Here is a 16800-nt window from a genome sequence, read left to right as displayed (position 1 = left end):
GTTGGGGCAGAATAGTTCTGGGGCAGAAAACATAATCAGTCTGATCTCTCTCACAAATTCTGAAGCGAAGAAGCTATACAATAACGAAATCATGTCAGAAGGACACAGGAGCCAAATGAAGGGGTACCCACTGACCACAGGTGAGAAAACTTGAGTATCACAAAAAATGACTCAATGGATTTAAACACATTAAAAATATAAAAATGTATAAGTTCAGATAATAAAAAAAAAGACAAAATCCTTGGTCATCTTTTGCAGGTTGCTAGAGACCAACTGGTTATTCCGAAAATTGATAAAGGAATAGAATCAAGCCTTTATCATGACTTTCCTATAGAACTCTCTATTTCAGGATAATCAAATATTTGATTAAAGGAAATTTTCCTTTTTAAAAGAAGTACATTGTAGGAGGAACTGTAAAGTTAGAAACTCATTGTTCTTAGATCCTAAAATGAAACAACGAACCTGGTCAACAAGCACCAATGACTGCTAAAACCACTAACTGAAAGGTAGATGGGGAACTTTATAATGGACTGATCAGACCAGTACCAACTGTGTGCACTGATCAATCCTGACATCACTAAAAACGGGACAACAAAATATGTCCCTGCTAACGAGATACAATAGGCAACACAAACACGGGGCCACCAATGAAATAACATAAAACTAAACCTAATTCTAATGGAGCCTCTCAATCTATAAATTATCAGTTTAGAGGAAACAGAGATGAGATGGAGGAACACGTTAAAGAACCACGAGGATACAATCAGCCAAATCCAAAATGTGAGAAGTTCTGCAAAATATATGACCCAGTTTCTTCAACAAATAAATGGAGAATAAAAAATATAAACTGATACAGATTAAAAAAAACTTAAGACACAGATCAACGAATGCAACAGGTGGACCTTGTTTGGATTCTGTGGCAAACAATCATTAAAACATTCGAGTTTTTTAGGTAATTGGTGAAAATTGAAAACATCCTGGGTATTATAAGACATTAAGAGATTCTGGTTAATTTTGTGGTGTGGGATAATAGTCCTTATCTGCCAGAGATGCATATTAAATTACATATATGATTGGCTGGGGATGTGCTTTAAAATATTACAGATTTGTTCCTAAATAATTTGTGCAATTACACATTTAAATAAATAAATAAATAAATAAATAAATAGGTGGGTTAGTGAATAGATGGATGGATATAACTTCTTCAGTCAGGGAATCAATTCCAGGTGAATTAATTCAAATTAAATATGAAGGCAAAATAATAAAGCTTGTAGATCATATAGGAGAATATCTTCATGTTCTCAGAAGAGGGCAGGATTTGCTAAACAAAACTCAGAATCACCAAACAAAAATGTGTTATTCTGTAAAGAACTCTATAAAAATTATCTACTTCACACTATTTTAAAGGTACTTACTGCTGGTAAAAGAGACTGCATGTTTTGATTAGAATCTGCTATTGTAGCAAGGTAGACCAAGTTTGTATGCAGCATCTGTTGATACCTATTAAAACAAAACAAATATCAATATTAAAAAATAATTTTCTTCCTATCTGCTTACATATTATACAAACAGCATTTTATTCCTCAAGTTTAATGAGTGATTTCTGTTACCTGAACATCAACAGCACTTCAATTTTTCCTAGTTCCTCTGCAAAATAATTCCAAATAAGTATGTTCAAAGACAATAATAAACACGGAGCTCTTACCATGTGCTAGATATTGCTATAGTTGTTTTACATACTTAAACATCCGATTTAATCCTCAAACCAACACTATGAAGTGAAGATTCTTATTTTCTCCATTTCACAGATAAAGAAATTGAGGTTTAGAAAGGTTAGTAACTTGTACAAGATTGTACAGCATAGTAAATGGAATAACTGAGACAGGTACTGGCTCCACACATATAACATATGCAAAGAGATCTAGAATGAAGGAATCAACAAAACTGATATGCTTATTCCCTTCCCTCTGCCATTTTCGTGTTGCCAAAAACCTCAAAGCCAAGTACAGTCAACACGCTCTGCTAAAATGTCAGAAAGGAGGTGGAAACCACACATTTTTTCCCTTCTCATTCCTGCAGCAGTGACCAACAATCTATGCCTGCCGTGGTTATGCTGCCCATCTATCAGGACGTATATAGAGGACAATAAAGAGGCATCTCCAATTACAAACAGAAGAAAAAAGTTATATGCTAAAGCACCGGGATGGAGGAAATAATAGGACACCAACACCAACAACACTGCAAATTAACTTTAAAAAATAAAGCAAATTCTCATTATCAGAGTCAAGTGGTTAAACATGTTTATTGTGATCTTACTTACCTATGAATTAGTTTTGCTAAGCCACTTTTCATAATTTAAAAAATTAACTCAGATGAAACCAGATTGAAATTAGTAGTGATCCAATTACTAGTGCTGGTAAACGCACAAAATAATACAAACGTAAAACGTGCATCAAATTAAGCTTTTAGAATTTCATTTACTAATAAATACTATACAAATTAAAATAATGAAAATAAGTCAAAAGAACTTTATTCAGCTAAATAGAGTCTTCTAATATGGATCCCAAATGAAGTAATTTTCTAAGACAGACACCCTTAAGAGGAATCCTAGTAAATTCTTCGCTGCATTATTTATATCCTGCTGGAAAAACTGGTTTCACTACTGTTTTCTTATTAGGGAGGAAAAAACTTATTTCTCACTGAACTTAAAGTTTCTTCACCAACAAGATCATACTTTTATAGTTTGCTTGTTTGTTTTTTTATAAATTTATTGAGATATAACTGATATATATAAAGAACTTCACGTATTTAATGTGTACAATTTGATGAGCTTGGACATACACGAACACCAGTGAAAACATCACCACCATGGAGGTAACAGATATATCCAACACTTCCCAAGGTTTCCTTGTTTCTTTGTTTTTGTTTTTTTGTTGTTGTTTAAAAACAAGTCTAAGTTCTTAATGCTCCTCCTCACATATACACTATGTTGCTCAATCAGACATGATATACTGTTATAGGGATCCTTAAACAAACAAGGACCAAGAATTATTATTTTGCACTGAATTATTCATAATGGTTAATTATGTCATTGAAATTCTTCAAACAGCACTAACAGGCACCACTAGCTGGAACTACTTCATTATTCCACAGACATCTTGAATGGAATTTAAGATACAGGATTCTACAATCTTGCCATCTTTAAAAAACCAACCAGCCATTAGAACATGTAACCCATTTCAAAGGCTGCTCTTTCAAGTTTTTCTTTTCTTCTGAATATTAGTATGGCTCTATCACATGTACTCAGATATGAGATTTGCTGACTGCCCTATCAAAAATAAAAATACCAACTTTACTCAGAGACTATGGCTTACTCATGACCCTTTAAGAAAATTCTAGTCATGCTTATTGGTCCTCGGTAAGCCAGTGTTAAAATACTGTTTAATCTGCCACACGCTTGAGGCCTCATTTATAAAATAATGGCAGGAACTTCCCTGGTGGCACAGTGGCTAAGAATCTGCTGCCAATGCAGGGAACACGGGTTCGAGCCCTGGTCCGGGAAGATCCCACATGCCGTGGAGCAACTAAGCCCCTGCGCCACAACTACTGAGGCTGCACTCTAGAGTCCGCGAGCCACAACTACTGAGTCCGCGTACTACAACTACCGAAGCCTGCGCGCCTAGAGCCCGTGCTCCACAACAAGAGAAGCCACTGCAATGAGAAGCACGTGCACTGCAACAGAGTAGCCCCTGCTCGCCCCAACTAAAGAAAGCCCGCGCCCAGCAACGAAGACCCAACGCAGACAAAAATAAATAAATTTATTTAAAAAAATATGGCAGTGAGGGTAGATCTCTAAAGTCCTTGTGGTTCTAAATATCTATAAATATAGCAACTTTTATGAAATACTTTAAAGACATTTCCCCAACTATCAAATCTTAATTTTTAATCTTGAAATACTCTCAAACTTACAGTTTCAAGAATAGTATGAAGAACTCCCAAATATTTTTCTCCCACGCTCCCCAACTGTCAGCATCTTACATCTGTCTTATACTATCTCTAAACACCTACACCAACATACACGTGCATGCAACGACACACTTTTTTCCAAAACCATCGAGAGTCAGTAATACCCCATTACTTCTAACACTTCAGTGTCAATTTCCCAAAAACAAGGACATTCCCCTATATAACTACAATACAACCATCATAACAAGGAAATGAATACTGATACAATATTACCATCGAATCCACAGAAACCAGTCAAATTTCTACAATTGTCCCAAAAGCTCCAAATCTTTTTAAGGGGGTAAGTAAAAATGATCGTTTTTAATGGTCTTTTGTAACTTCAGTAGGGTTTCTTCTTGTAAAAACTGCATTCTTTTTACAGCACTCATCAAATAAGCTTATTCTAAGATTCTTCTACAAATATTAAACATTTTCCTGAGAAACTTTTTTTAAATTCTATAAATACTATTAATTTGTCACTGAAGCAGTTTTTATATGCTTATTATTTCTAAAAACGTATACGTTAATAAAAGAAAACAGTATGTAAGCAAAGGGAAGATATAAAATATATTCGACATTTTATATTTCATGATGGTAACTTCCTCATAAATACTGGCAGATACTTCCAGATACCCTTAATTATTAACCTATTAAATGAGAGGCAGTTCACTTCCCAAAGATTCCACTAAGAGCCACTACATGAATTACCTCGAATAAAGTAAAATAACCACCATTAAATTTATTGATATAATTACAAAATGAATCCAAAAAAGTCAGATTTCATTTTGAAAAAGAAACTTTTACCTAGAAGCTATGAACAGTGTATTTTTAGGTCAACACAAATACAATTTATAGAATAAAAGTTAACTTCCTAACTAGAAATTTAAAACTAAATTCATTTACACTATGATGAACAAAAATTTTTCACTTGAGAACTGTTTATAACACACTCTGAAATAGGTGCACTCACCCTGAAATACAAAAAATAAGGGCTGATTTAAGCAAATACATGGGATGATTTAGAAAATGCTCAAACCAAACACCACAAGAGAGCAATAATATATTCTTACATATAAGTTGTCAGAATTTAAAGGGAAGAGGATCTGGGCATATGAGCTCTACAGGTGATTCACTGACTTATATGAGAGTGAGTGTGAGTGTGAGTGTGAGCGTGTGTGTGTGTGTGTAGGTAAGGGTAGAGTAATATATCCAAAGATGTTACCAGTGAAAAATCTTTGGGTGGTGAGAATATGTTGTTCGTTCTCTAAATTTTAAATATCTGTGTTTTCTAATTTTCTACAATGCCTATACTGCTTTCATAAAAATAAAGTTACTTTTGATTTTAAAAAACATTGCTTCAGGGCTTCCCTGGTGGCACAGTGGTTGAGAGGCCGTCTGCCAATGCAGGGGACACGGTTTCGTGCCCCGGTCCGGGAAGATGCCACATGCCGCGGAGCAGCTGGACCCGTGAGCCATGGCCACTGAGCCTGCGCGTCCGGAGCCTGTGCTCCGCAACGGGAGAGGCCACAACAGTGAGAGGCCCGCGTACCGCAAAAAAAAAAAAAAAAAAAAAACGAAAAACACTGCTTCAGGCAGTTATCACATCTTAAGGAACTGTTTAATTAAAGTTGAACTTGGGCTTCCCTGGTGGCGCAGTGGTTGAGAATCTGCCTGCCAATGCAGACGACCTGGGTTCGAGCTCTGTTCTGGGAAGATCCCACATGCCACGGAGCAACTGGGCCCGTGAGCCACGACTACTGAGCCTGCGTGTCTGGAGCCTGTGCTTCGCAACAAGAGAGGCCACGACAGTGAGAGGCCCGCGCACCGCAATGAAGAGTAGCCCCCACTCGCCGCAACTAGAGAAAGCCCTCGCACAGAAACGAAGACCCAACACAGCCAAAAATATAAATAAATAAATAAATAAAATTGAACTATCAATTCCCAGATGGCTGTCATTGATGTTTCTCTTTATTCTCCTTTCACTTCTCCTGTGAGAAACAAGAACATTTATTAATGTTGAGAGGAGAATTTTTTTTTCTTCACTCACAAACCAATTCTGACAACTTGAGAAAGAAAGAGTATATGAAGAACTCTAAGAATGAAATTAAATACAACAGAAAGGGCAAAATTTAAGATTCTACCTAAATCAATTTAAGCCCCATTTATACATATATGTGATCAAATGAGGTTTATGCCAATAGGCAGAGAAGGGGAAAATGATCACATACACAAAAAAGCTAAGACTATGAAGAATAAGACAGTATAAACTTTTGCCGACAAGTTGGAAAAGTGGGTTCTACATCTGAACATGTCTTATCCCTGTCACGTACTGCTAGGGCCTATAGGAAATTGAACCAGTCCTATGCCCGTGGCTTTACCTGGCATTTTAAAAGACCACAGGTGTGATGACCATTTTGTAACATATAGATATGTCAAATCACTATGTTGTGCACCAGGAACTAGCATAGTCATGTAGGTCAGTTATACTTCAAAAACAAACGGACAGGGACTTCCCTGGCCGTCCTGCAGTTAAGACTCAGCGCTTCCACCGCAGGGGCCATGGGTTCGATCCCTGGTCAGGAAACTAAGATCCCACATGCTGCACAGTGCAGCCCCCCAAAAAGAATAACAGAATAACAAAAACAGACAAACTCACAGAAAAAGAGATCAGATGTGTGGTTACCAGTGGTGGGGGGCGGGGAAGAGGAGGAGCTGGATAAAGGTAGTAAAAAGAAGAAAAAAAGCCGTAAGTGAAAATAATTATTCTAATCAGTGCCGCTCAGTTGTTATCATTCCATGGCTGACATGAGGTAGTGATCTCCTAACCACTGATGATTATCCACAGTTGTAATTTCTTAAAAGAAATTTTCACATATAAACAGACAAGATTCATCAAAGAAAATATACATAAAAGAAGTGGCAATGGTCACATAAAATGCAAAATGTACAAGTGATTAGAAATTAAGATATCCTAGCATCCAGATCTTAATTTCTAAATATTATTCTCCAAAAAAAGAACTAGGGCTTGGAGAAATGATTCCAGACTGGGGCAGAAAAAAGTACAAGAGGAGCCTGGAACATTCTGTCATACAAGAAATTTTTTAAATGCTCAAAAAATAATAGAGACAAGTCAAGAAACCAGCATGAGGGGCTCCCAGTGGCCAACATCTGGGACAATTTGAAAAAGAAAATAAATAAATAATAGACTAACAAATTAAAACCCAGAGAATACAGTAAGAATCCATAAGTTCATTCAGATATAAATCAATGAATGAATGAATGGGACAGGGGCTGGGAAATTTGTTCCTTACAGTAGGATTCCAAATAACTGTAGAAGGAAAGATGGGTTCAGTCACCTTTTGGCAACTGCCACAGTAATAACTGTTTTAGTCCAGAATCACTGGTGGATGTTAAAACGAATGTGTGGAAATAGGCTAAGAAACAGGGTTATGTGTGTCTCAAGGTATCTCCCCAACACATACACAGAAATAACAAAGGAAGAAATAGTAACTTTACAGTAGAGCTCCTGGCAGGCACCACCTTAACGAAGTAGCCAAAGTTACCCTGAATATTGGGACAAACTGCTATCACACGGTTACTGAGGATGCACTGAGAAGGACGCAACATCTTGTCTGTGGTACTCCTGCCAAAAGTGTATAACATGAGTCTAATCAAGGAGAAACACCAGTCAACCCAAAATGAGGGACATATAACACAACAACTGGTCTGTACTCTTCAACAATGTCAACATCACGAAAGATAACAGAAAAACTGAAGGACAGTTACAGATTAAAGTATTCTGAAGACACAGACCTAAATATAACATCTGATCCTGCACTGGATCACGGAACTGAAAAAATACACTAACGGGACAATTGGCAAAATTTTTGAAAGGTCTGAAAATATGATAACAGTATTTAATCACTGAAGCACCAGGGAAGTCCCTGAATTCTTGATTTTAACAATTAGACTCTAAGAATTTGTGCTTGTTTTTATGAAATACACATGGATGTTACAAAGATAAGAGAGAATCATGCCTGCAACTTTTTTCTCAAATATTTCAGAAAAACGACATGGGGAAGAAGTGAATGACATAGTGGACTAATATGTTAACATTTGAGGCATTTCAGTGAAGGGCATACAGCAATTTCTTCTACTATCTTTGAAACTTTTTTATAAGAGTGAAATTATTTAAAAATAAAAGGTTTTAGAAAGAGATACCGCGTTTCACCAATCAGATGTGTAAAGAAATTTTAAAAGATGGCCAGTATCCGTTGCTGGAAGATATGGTTGAAAACCAGGACTCTGAAACCTAGTGGGAGGAAAGCAAACCAATACAATCTCTTTGCAGGGTAATTTGGAGATTTAGAACGGTCTTTGACCCAGCCATTCCATTTAGAAAACCTTAATCTGTGAAAACTAAAATACCTGTCTAAATGTGTTTAGATAAATGTGAGCACATATTTGTAAATGCACAGAAAAATGTTTTGAAAGATAGGTACTAAACCATTGTAAGTAATTACCTCTGTGGAGAGAAGAGAGATACAAGAGTGAGAAGTAAAAAAGCGACTTTTATCCCTACAAACTTTTATGGTTTATAAGTCTCTTAATTCAAAAACAATTTTAAACAAAGAGGAAAGAGACAAAGTCATGGAGAGGGACTCAAAACTAGGTAAAGAGTTAATCGGATGACAGCAGGCGACCAGCACAGCATGAAAGCCACACAGAGGAAGAGCCAGGGTTGCTGAAAAAATCTTCCTGAGAGCAGACCAATGAGATCTCTAGGAAAGATAGATGTGTCCCAAAACAATGGCGAGAGTAAAATATTCAGAGCTGAGTTGTCCAATACAGTAGCCACTAGACACACTGAACTTGTGGCTAGTACAAAATGACATGTTAGTAGGGTAAGATGCACCATGGATTCCAAAGACTTATTATGAAACAAAAGAACAAAATAACTCATTAGTATTTTTATACTGATTACATATTGAAGAGATATTATTTTAGAAATAGTAAGTTAAATAAAATATATTATAAAAATTAATTTCATGTTTCTTTTTACTGGTTTAATGTGCCTACTAGCAAATGTAGAATTACTTATGTGGCTCCCAATATATTCCTACTGATAGTGTTGTTCTAGAGACTTTTGATAAAATATTCAATTTGTTCCACTATACCAGATTCTATTAGGGGATACCGTTTACTTCAGACGCATCATCACTTCAGAGTAAGAAGTTCGGTTCTTATGAGTGGTAATCAATTCTGTACTAGACATAAACTTTGCGTTCTCAACCACATACAGCTGACCTTTGCACACAGTGGTAGGAGGGACTGAGCCCGGCGCAGTTGAAAATCTGAGTATAACTCTACAGTCTGCCCCCAGTATCCATGGTTCCGCATCCACATATTCAACCAACCGCAGATCATATAGCACTGCAGTACATCTTTACTGAAAAAAATCCACATGGAAGTGCACCTGTGTAGTTTAAACCCATGTTGTTCAGAGTCAACTGTACATGGATGTAACTAAATACCTTATAAATGTGAAGATCTAACTTTTCCACAAATCAGACTATGCAAATTTGAAGTCATTATTTTATAATGCAGGATAAGAAGTATTAGAAAAACACTGATATCCACTCCATCCCAAAGAACAATTTTTTTTAATAAAAAATCAAGAAAAGTCACACAAAATATTGCACACGAATGTTCACAGCAGCATTATTCATCATAGTCAAGAATTGGAACCAACCCAAACAACATCACTGATGAATAAATAAAACGTGGTATAGCCATGGAAGATTATTCAGCAATAAAAAGGAAGGAAATACTGATACAAGCTTCAACATGGATGAATCTTGAAAACACTATGCTAAGGGAAAGAAGTCAGTCAAAAAAAACCATGTATTGAATGAATCCACTAATATGAAGTGTCCACAATAAGCAAATCTACACAAACAGAAAACAAATTAGTGATTAACAAGGGGTGTGGGATTGGGAAGTGAGAACAGGGAGTGACTGCTAATGGGATACGGTTTCTTTTGGGAATGATGAAAATGTTCTAAAATTGATTAAAGTAATAGTACAACTCTATGAATATACTAAAAACCACTGAATTGTACACTTTAAAATAGGTGAATTATATGGTATGTGAATTACATCTCAATAAAGCTGTTCTTAAAAAGAAAAGTAAAAAATTAACGAACACAGAAAAACAAATACAAAAAAATTCATATCAATCTTACTGAGAACACTCTGAGGTCTTTCCTTTATTCTGATAGTCCATTATACACTGAATAAGATGGTTATTTTCATCCAACATCTGAAATGAGAAAAAGTTTATTATAAATCTAGTGCAACAATTAATAAAAAATTCAGATTTCTAGAAACATTTATCTCTACAGGAACTGAATTCACAGGACTTTTTTTATACATAGTATACAGCTCAGCACAAAAGATCTTATTTTATACCTTTGAAATGTTATCATGTTTAATCAACATTTTTTTATTTATTTATTTATTTTTTTTTGGCAGTGCCGCCCGGCTTGCAGGATTTTATTCCCTGACCAGGGATCAAACCCGCGTCCCCTGCAGTGGAAGCATGGAGTCTTAACCATTGGACCACCAGGGAATTCCCTAATATTTCTATTTCAATTATTCTCCCTCTGAATTATTACCTGAAGCTCAGCACAGAAAATTTGGAGTTTCTTTTCTGTTTAAACATTTAATTACCTCTACTATCTGAAATAGAAGTTTTAGCCTTATTAAGACTAAAAGTTAAGAGGGAATTCCCTGATGGTCCAGTGGTTAGGACTCTGAGCTTCCACTGCAGAGAGCACAGGTTCAATCCCTGGCAGGGGAGCTAAGAGCCCCCAAGCCGTGGGGTACAGCCAAAAAAAACAAACAATAAGACTGAAAGTTAAGAGTCCAAGTTGGCTTTGCATCATTGTAATGCTTTGTCTTAGTGAAAAAAAAATCTGTCTTTATCCAGAATAAGCTCATGAAAACTTCAACTCAGGAGGGTTAAGAAGATAGCTGGCTAGTTTCCAAGTTTTATACAGCATGGTTTTGTGATTCTCCAAATATGCAATAATTACAATAATTTCTAGGTAAGTACTGTAATATTTATCGCAGACTCTATGAGCCTACCTTATAATTTAGTTGTACCAAAAGTTTAAAAGTAAGAAGCATATCAATTTATCATACTATCATCTTATAACAATTCAAAGCAAAACTAGCTTTAAGGGTTAAATAATTCATCTAAGCAAAGTGGCACTGAGGAAAAAGCACTGATGTAGCAATTAAAAGGCCAGTTAGTTTTAGTGCCAGCTTTGCTACCCTGTGAAAACAACTTAAGATTTCAGGGTCTCAGATTTATCAAGTGACAGGAGTAGATGTTCCTCCTAAAACTGCCCCACCCTTCCAGGATTCAACGAAAGCATGAAGTATAATAGCATAACCACTCTTTCTCACTAATTGAGTTAATGTAATTCTTTTAACTAAACACGAAAACCCATTGAACAGTATGACTTTTCTGCATATGAATCATATGCAGAAAAAAATACTGTGCATATGATTCATATCGCTGGAAAAAAATATTAACATGCCTTTCTAAAAAATGTAGTTTTCTTCTTAATCATCAGATGCCAAAAAATTTGTCTTTAAAATGTGTTAATACAATCTCCACTCTAACGATTTCACAACCTATCTTCTCGGACTCTTCAACCTAATAAACTTCACCATTAGAATATTTGTCTCATACCTAACATCAATCCCTCACACTATAGAATGAGGCACTTAATTTGGAATCCTTTTTCTCTCCTCAGCTGAGGATGAAAACTTTAACTGATCAGCATCTCCTGAATTAATCACCCATGATAAATATCTTTAGATGTATGTAAGAAAAACTCTTTACAGAAAAAAAAAAAGAAAAACTCAGAACTTTTCTACAGGCCAAAAATAAAAAGCGAAGCCTTCCAGAGACACGTTTCGCCTATGTGTACTGGAAGCTGTTTGCCAGGTCGCAGACTTAGCCCAGTACGCTACACGAAAAGCACTGCATTTTCAGGCACTGCCAAGCCGGTTTGTTCATAAAAATAAAGCAACAGTTGGGCAAATGTCAAATGCCACACTACAAAGAACCTGAGAGTCAACAGAAGCCAATTAACATAATCTACCGGGCGTAGGATGGTATCCTGAGTGGTACTAGAAGTTGACTTCTCTTCAATTTTCACCTTTGTTCCGGTGCATAAAACAAAACCGAAATATTTAAGGTAAACTGCAAAATTTTCTAAGTAACTTTTCAAAGTCGGTTAACTAAAACTCAGAACGCTGCCTTGCTCATAGGCAACAAGGGGTAGAAAATAAAGAATCTTTGTGTCCCCAACTGGCAAGTAACAGCAACGACAGCACAGCTCCCTGTGTATTTATCACTACTTCTGCAATTGGTCACGAGAATCAGACTGTCTCCACTACTCGACTGTAAGCTCCGTGAAGGCAAGGACCATGCTCACCACTGCAGCCTCGGCACCTGCTGTAGGCGATCAATGAGTATTCGCTACAGCTGTAGAGGTAAGGGGTGCATCCGGAAGGGAGGAGGGACTCCGAGAGAACCCCGAAATCCAGAGGGTTCTCCCTCGCCCGCCCCTGAGCCTCGACTAAGGTTCCCTGCCGCGTCCCCCAAGTTCTGGTGAGAGCTCCCCAACTCGGCCGGAGTTTGCAGCTCTGCGCGGGGAGACAGCAACGCTCCGGCTTCCCCTCGGGCCCCCGGCGACCCTAGGTGAGGTCTGCACAGAGCCGCCTCAGCGCGCGGGGCGGGGCGACGCCAAAGTAACTCCGGAGCGACGCGCGGGGGGCGCGGGCCGCGGAAAACAGCCCTTCCTCGCGCGGCCGCCACCGCCGGGTGCACGCGCCCCGCCGCGCGAACGCCGCCCCATCCCTAGAGAAATCAGGCGCCAGTTGCTTGGGCTTTTGTGCCTGTAGGAAGGAGCCCAAACGCGCGCGGGACTCCTCGAGAGAACTGGTTCGCCCCCTTCCGCCACCCACTCGGGCGCAGCCCGCGGCTCGGGTTCCCACACCCACCCGCCTCCCAGCAGGCCCGCCTCCGCCCCCAGCCCGGCCGACTCCCGGCCCGGCCCCCGGGTCCCTCCCAAACGCGGGCAGGGCCTGGCATCTCCGACCCCACGCGGTTTCACCTTCTGAATCGCAGCGGGAGTGATCTCCCCCTTGCCGCGCTGCCTCGGGGCCGCGAACGCCACGGACATGTTGCCGCCGTCACCACTATCGGCAAGTCCCAAGCGCTCCGGGTGAACGGCAAACTGGGGGAAAGACGCCGGTCTCTCGGGCCGAACCACGTCGAGAGCGCGGGGAGGGGGGATGCTCCAGCGCCCGACGGGCAGCCGGCCGGCCCAGCCTGGACGGGGAACTCTGGCCCGTACTAGTCCAGTTTCTGCGCGGTACTTTGGAACCACAGCCCCGGCAGAACTTCCCTGCTCTTGATCGCCCTCCCGTTCCTCCACCTTTCCTTCCGCGCCACCCCCCGGCCCCCTGCGCTTGTGGTAGGGCCGCGCCCCAGCCCTCCCTCCGTTTCAGCGATTCAGGAAATGGTCCCGCCGCCGCGGGAGAGGGAGCGGCTAGGGCAGCCCCTGTCACAGGAAATGCGAGCGCCCGAGCCGGCCCGCCCCTTTCGCGCGGGGCCGCTTTCCTCCCGCTCCGCGTGCTGGAGCGTCCCTCAGCCTCCGTTTCGGCGCTCTGCTGTAGACCGCGTTTAGTTTTTCCAACTTCATCCTTACCCCCTCCGGGGAAGAAGTGGCCTCCCCGAGCTGTCCGGGTACCCCGGAGATGGGAGGAGGGAGGTCAGGACCCGGGAGTTCGTGCCAACCCGTGGGGCATCTGCCAAGATGAGGCAGAGTTGAGAGGACGAGGGGAACGCGGATTCGCTGGTTTGAATGGCTCAGCTACGCCCCCAGTGCGCACCTCCGAGTCCACGGTCTCGCGCGCACACACAGTCGTTCTTAACAATTGGAAAGTAAGCGCGACGCAAAATCGGGAAACGAAGGCTGTGTCCTGCACTCGGGGGCAGTCGGCCAAGTTGGCTGGAAAGGCCACAGTTGAAGAGTTCGCCTCTTAGGATAAACCCTTGTCAGAAATGTGGGTCGATTTCATCTGACATGCATCTTCGGAATTAACTTTTGAAATAGGGCACCCTTGCTCTTTTCTTTTGCAATATTTAGTGGCTTGTAAATTAGGCCCAAGCTACCAGGCTTCCAATCAGTGTGAGGCAAAAAGCCATAGCTTTCAAATTTTGTAAGGGACATGGGCAAATGTGTGTAATGTGTTGGTGTGGGGTTTACTACTATGGTGTAAATTTAGACTTTCATGTAACACAAAGGAAAAGTTTAAAAGTGTTACCCAACATTAATGAGGCTCAAAAATCAATCCCTTAGTTTATGTATAAACTATATCGGAAAAAATAAAGGAAATTTTCATATTTTAAAATTTATGTTTCAAATAAATGCTCTTCACAAAAAGGTCATGAGTTTCATTCATTCAGCAAATTTGGGTGCATTTTATGTGCTAGGCTTTATGCTAGGCACCTAGGATACAGCTGTGATAGAGTTGAGAGACCAGAAACAAGTAAACAAATATGTATGTATGTAAAGCACTAACAGGGACTTCCTTGTTGGTCCAGTAGTGAGGATTCTGCCCTTCCACTGCAAGGGGCACGGGTTCTATTCCTGGTTGGGGAAATAAGATCCCACATGCCACATGGCACAGCTAAAAAAAAAATTAAAGTACTAAGAAAGACTAGCAAACAGGGAACTGAGAGAGAGTGACAGAGGCACTCGTGTGGGTTAGGGTGGGAAGTCCCCTCGGTTATATTTAAACTGAGGCCTAAAGGATGAAAAGGCTCAAGCCATCCTAAGAATAAAAGTAAGATGATTTGTACTCCTACAAATAGGAGTTACTCTTAGGAATTTAATTGTCTTTCACTACCCTAAGCCTTGACAAAAATACTCTGGTATATTTGGACATAATGTAACACATCAATTTAGAAAACCTATACCTATTGAATTCAGAACAGAAACGAAATCCATCACTAAGTCTTTCAAGATGAAAGCCTGGCTGCCATCATCTTGTCTTGATGTTCACACAAACGTGCCTTAGTAGTTAAAAACAATATTTCAGTAGGAGAAATGAAAAATACTCTTACTGCTTCAGTTCTGTCTGCTAGGCAGATAGCACAGAAATTTTAGAAGAACGACATGAACCAGTAGGAACACTGTCTGAATTACTATATCCCAGAAAAAAAAAAAATGTGCCAAGGGGACTCCTATTCCAAGGAGGTACCCAGAGATGGGTACATTTTTTGTCTAAATTACAGTTTCCCAACAGCAGGAAAGGAAATCAACAGAATGGGTAAGAGATCTGCTTAAGGTGTTTATTCCTTCAGAGTAGCATGCTAGAGTCTAGGGCACCCCGAGCCTCTAGGCATGGACCACAGTTTTCTCTGATACCATGTGTGCCATAAAAATACCAGTATTTTCTATGTGTCCATCACATGAAAGCAGAGGGGTAGCACTGGTGTAAAGATCCATCCAAAAATACAAATGATCTCCCCAAGAGAAGACACTTTTTTTTTTTTTGAGAAGACACTTTTTAAAAGGGACTTTATCTTACTCTTAAGCATCCACTGTAAACCAATCAATCAGCTTGACCTGGAAAAGTGGAAAATTCAGAAAGTGAATAGAACGTTCCTTATGGAACGTTGTAGCCTGGAGGAACTTTCTTAGAATTTTGGAGTCTTTGTACCTGTAAAACACCCTGAGTTAGAAAAAAGATAGAAGCATCTAGTAAATCCTGTCTCACTTCACCATTAAGAGAGAGGAATCCCGAGGTACAGATTGAGTGGTATCAGAGCTGGAAAGAAAAGAATAGAGTCCCCAGCATTTAGTTAAGGAGAAAACAGAGAATGAATACGAGCAGTTGGCCCAAGTTTGAGAAATGACTCTGGGAACTTAAAAATGAGCTACCCAGGCAACCATCTCCCCAACCAGAAAAATCAGTCCCATTATTTAAATTGTTCTTGGATTGAGACATCTGAAAAAGGAATTGAGATCACATAATGAAGATGTGAAAGGTTTTTTAGAATATACAATAGCTCAGAGTAAATAAAATAATCTGGATGAACAATTAAGTGTTGATTATTCACACTAATGAATGTAGTACAAACCAAAAAAAGGTAATAAGGAAATTATCCATGCTTGATTTTCAAATATGCTTCAATTTTTTATTTGTTTTACATGAATCTGAATTCCTTAAATGTATTTCACTGAAGTGATAGCTTGAAGTGCTGTAGGAATATGCTCAATATTTAGTGAAACTATATAATCATGGCATTAAAATTACCTCAATCCACAGAAGAAATCATGAATTTGCAGATAATTGAGATTACTTTCGTACAAACATTTCTTTAATACTTATTGTTTTATAATTAGTAGAATCTCTGTACTATCAAATTAGCTGATATTTTAAGCCCCAGTGCTGCCATAAATTCTTATAATACATTGGGAAGGCACAGACCAAGCCTGTCTGCTTGTAATTGGGCTCAGAGCAAAACCCCTCAGGTCATATCTTTCAAAATATTTCTCTGCTTACTGTCACCATGGCATTTGATGAGTCATTTTGAGTTGTGGCTTCCACAGATTTCAAGACTATAAGGTGAAGAGCATACATCTATATATATAATCACTATTCCAGGCAAGAACAAATCACCTTTCCCAATTCTTCATAAAA

At 39.3% G+C, this 16800-nt stretch overlaps 1 protein-coding gene across 4 annotated transcripts in view; it reads right to left on the bottom strand.

Moving 5' to 3' along the window:
• Positions 1–13332, bottom strand: part of SS18 (SS18 subunit of BAF chromatin remodeling complex) — a 75743-nt gene extending 62411 nt beyond the window's left edge. For all 4 annotated transcript variants that reach the window (XM_030876446.2, XM_030876447.2, XM_060310622.1 and 1 more), the window contains exons 1-3: positions 13200–13332; positions 10251–10327; positions 1416–1500 (exon numbers count right to left, since the gene is read on the bottom strand). In XM_030876446.2, coding sequence (XP_030732306.1) covers positions 1416–1500; positions 10251–10327; positions 13200–13268 — 231 coding nt within the window. In that variant the 5' untranslated portion in view covers positions 13269–13332. The remainder of the gene's footprint in view (positions 1–1415; positions 1501–10250; positions 10328–13199) is intronic.
• Between the last annotated feature and the right edge of the window lie 3468 nt (positions 13333–16800).

The sequence above is a fragment of the Globicephala melas genome, chromosome 13 (genome assembly GCF_963455315.2).
Source record: "Globicephala melas chromosome 13, mGloMel1.2, whole genome shotgun sequence".
Taxonomy (NCBI): domain Eukaryota; kingdom Metazoa; phylum Chordata; class Mammalia; order Artiodactyla; family Delphinidae; genus Globicephala; species Globicephala melas.
Note: the sequence above shows the minus strand (reverse complement) of the source record. Positions and strands in the feature narration are given on the sequence as shown.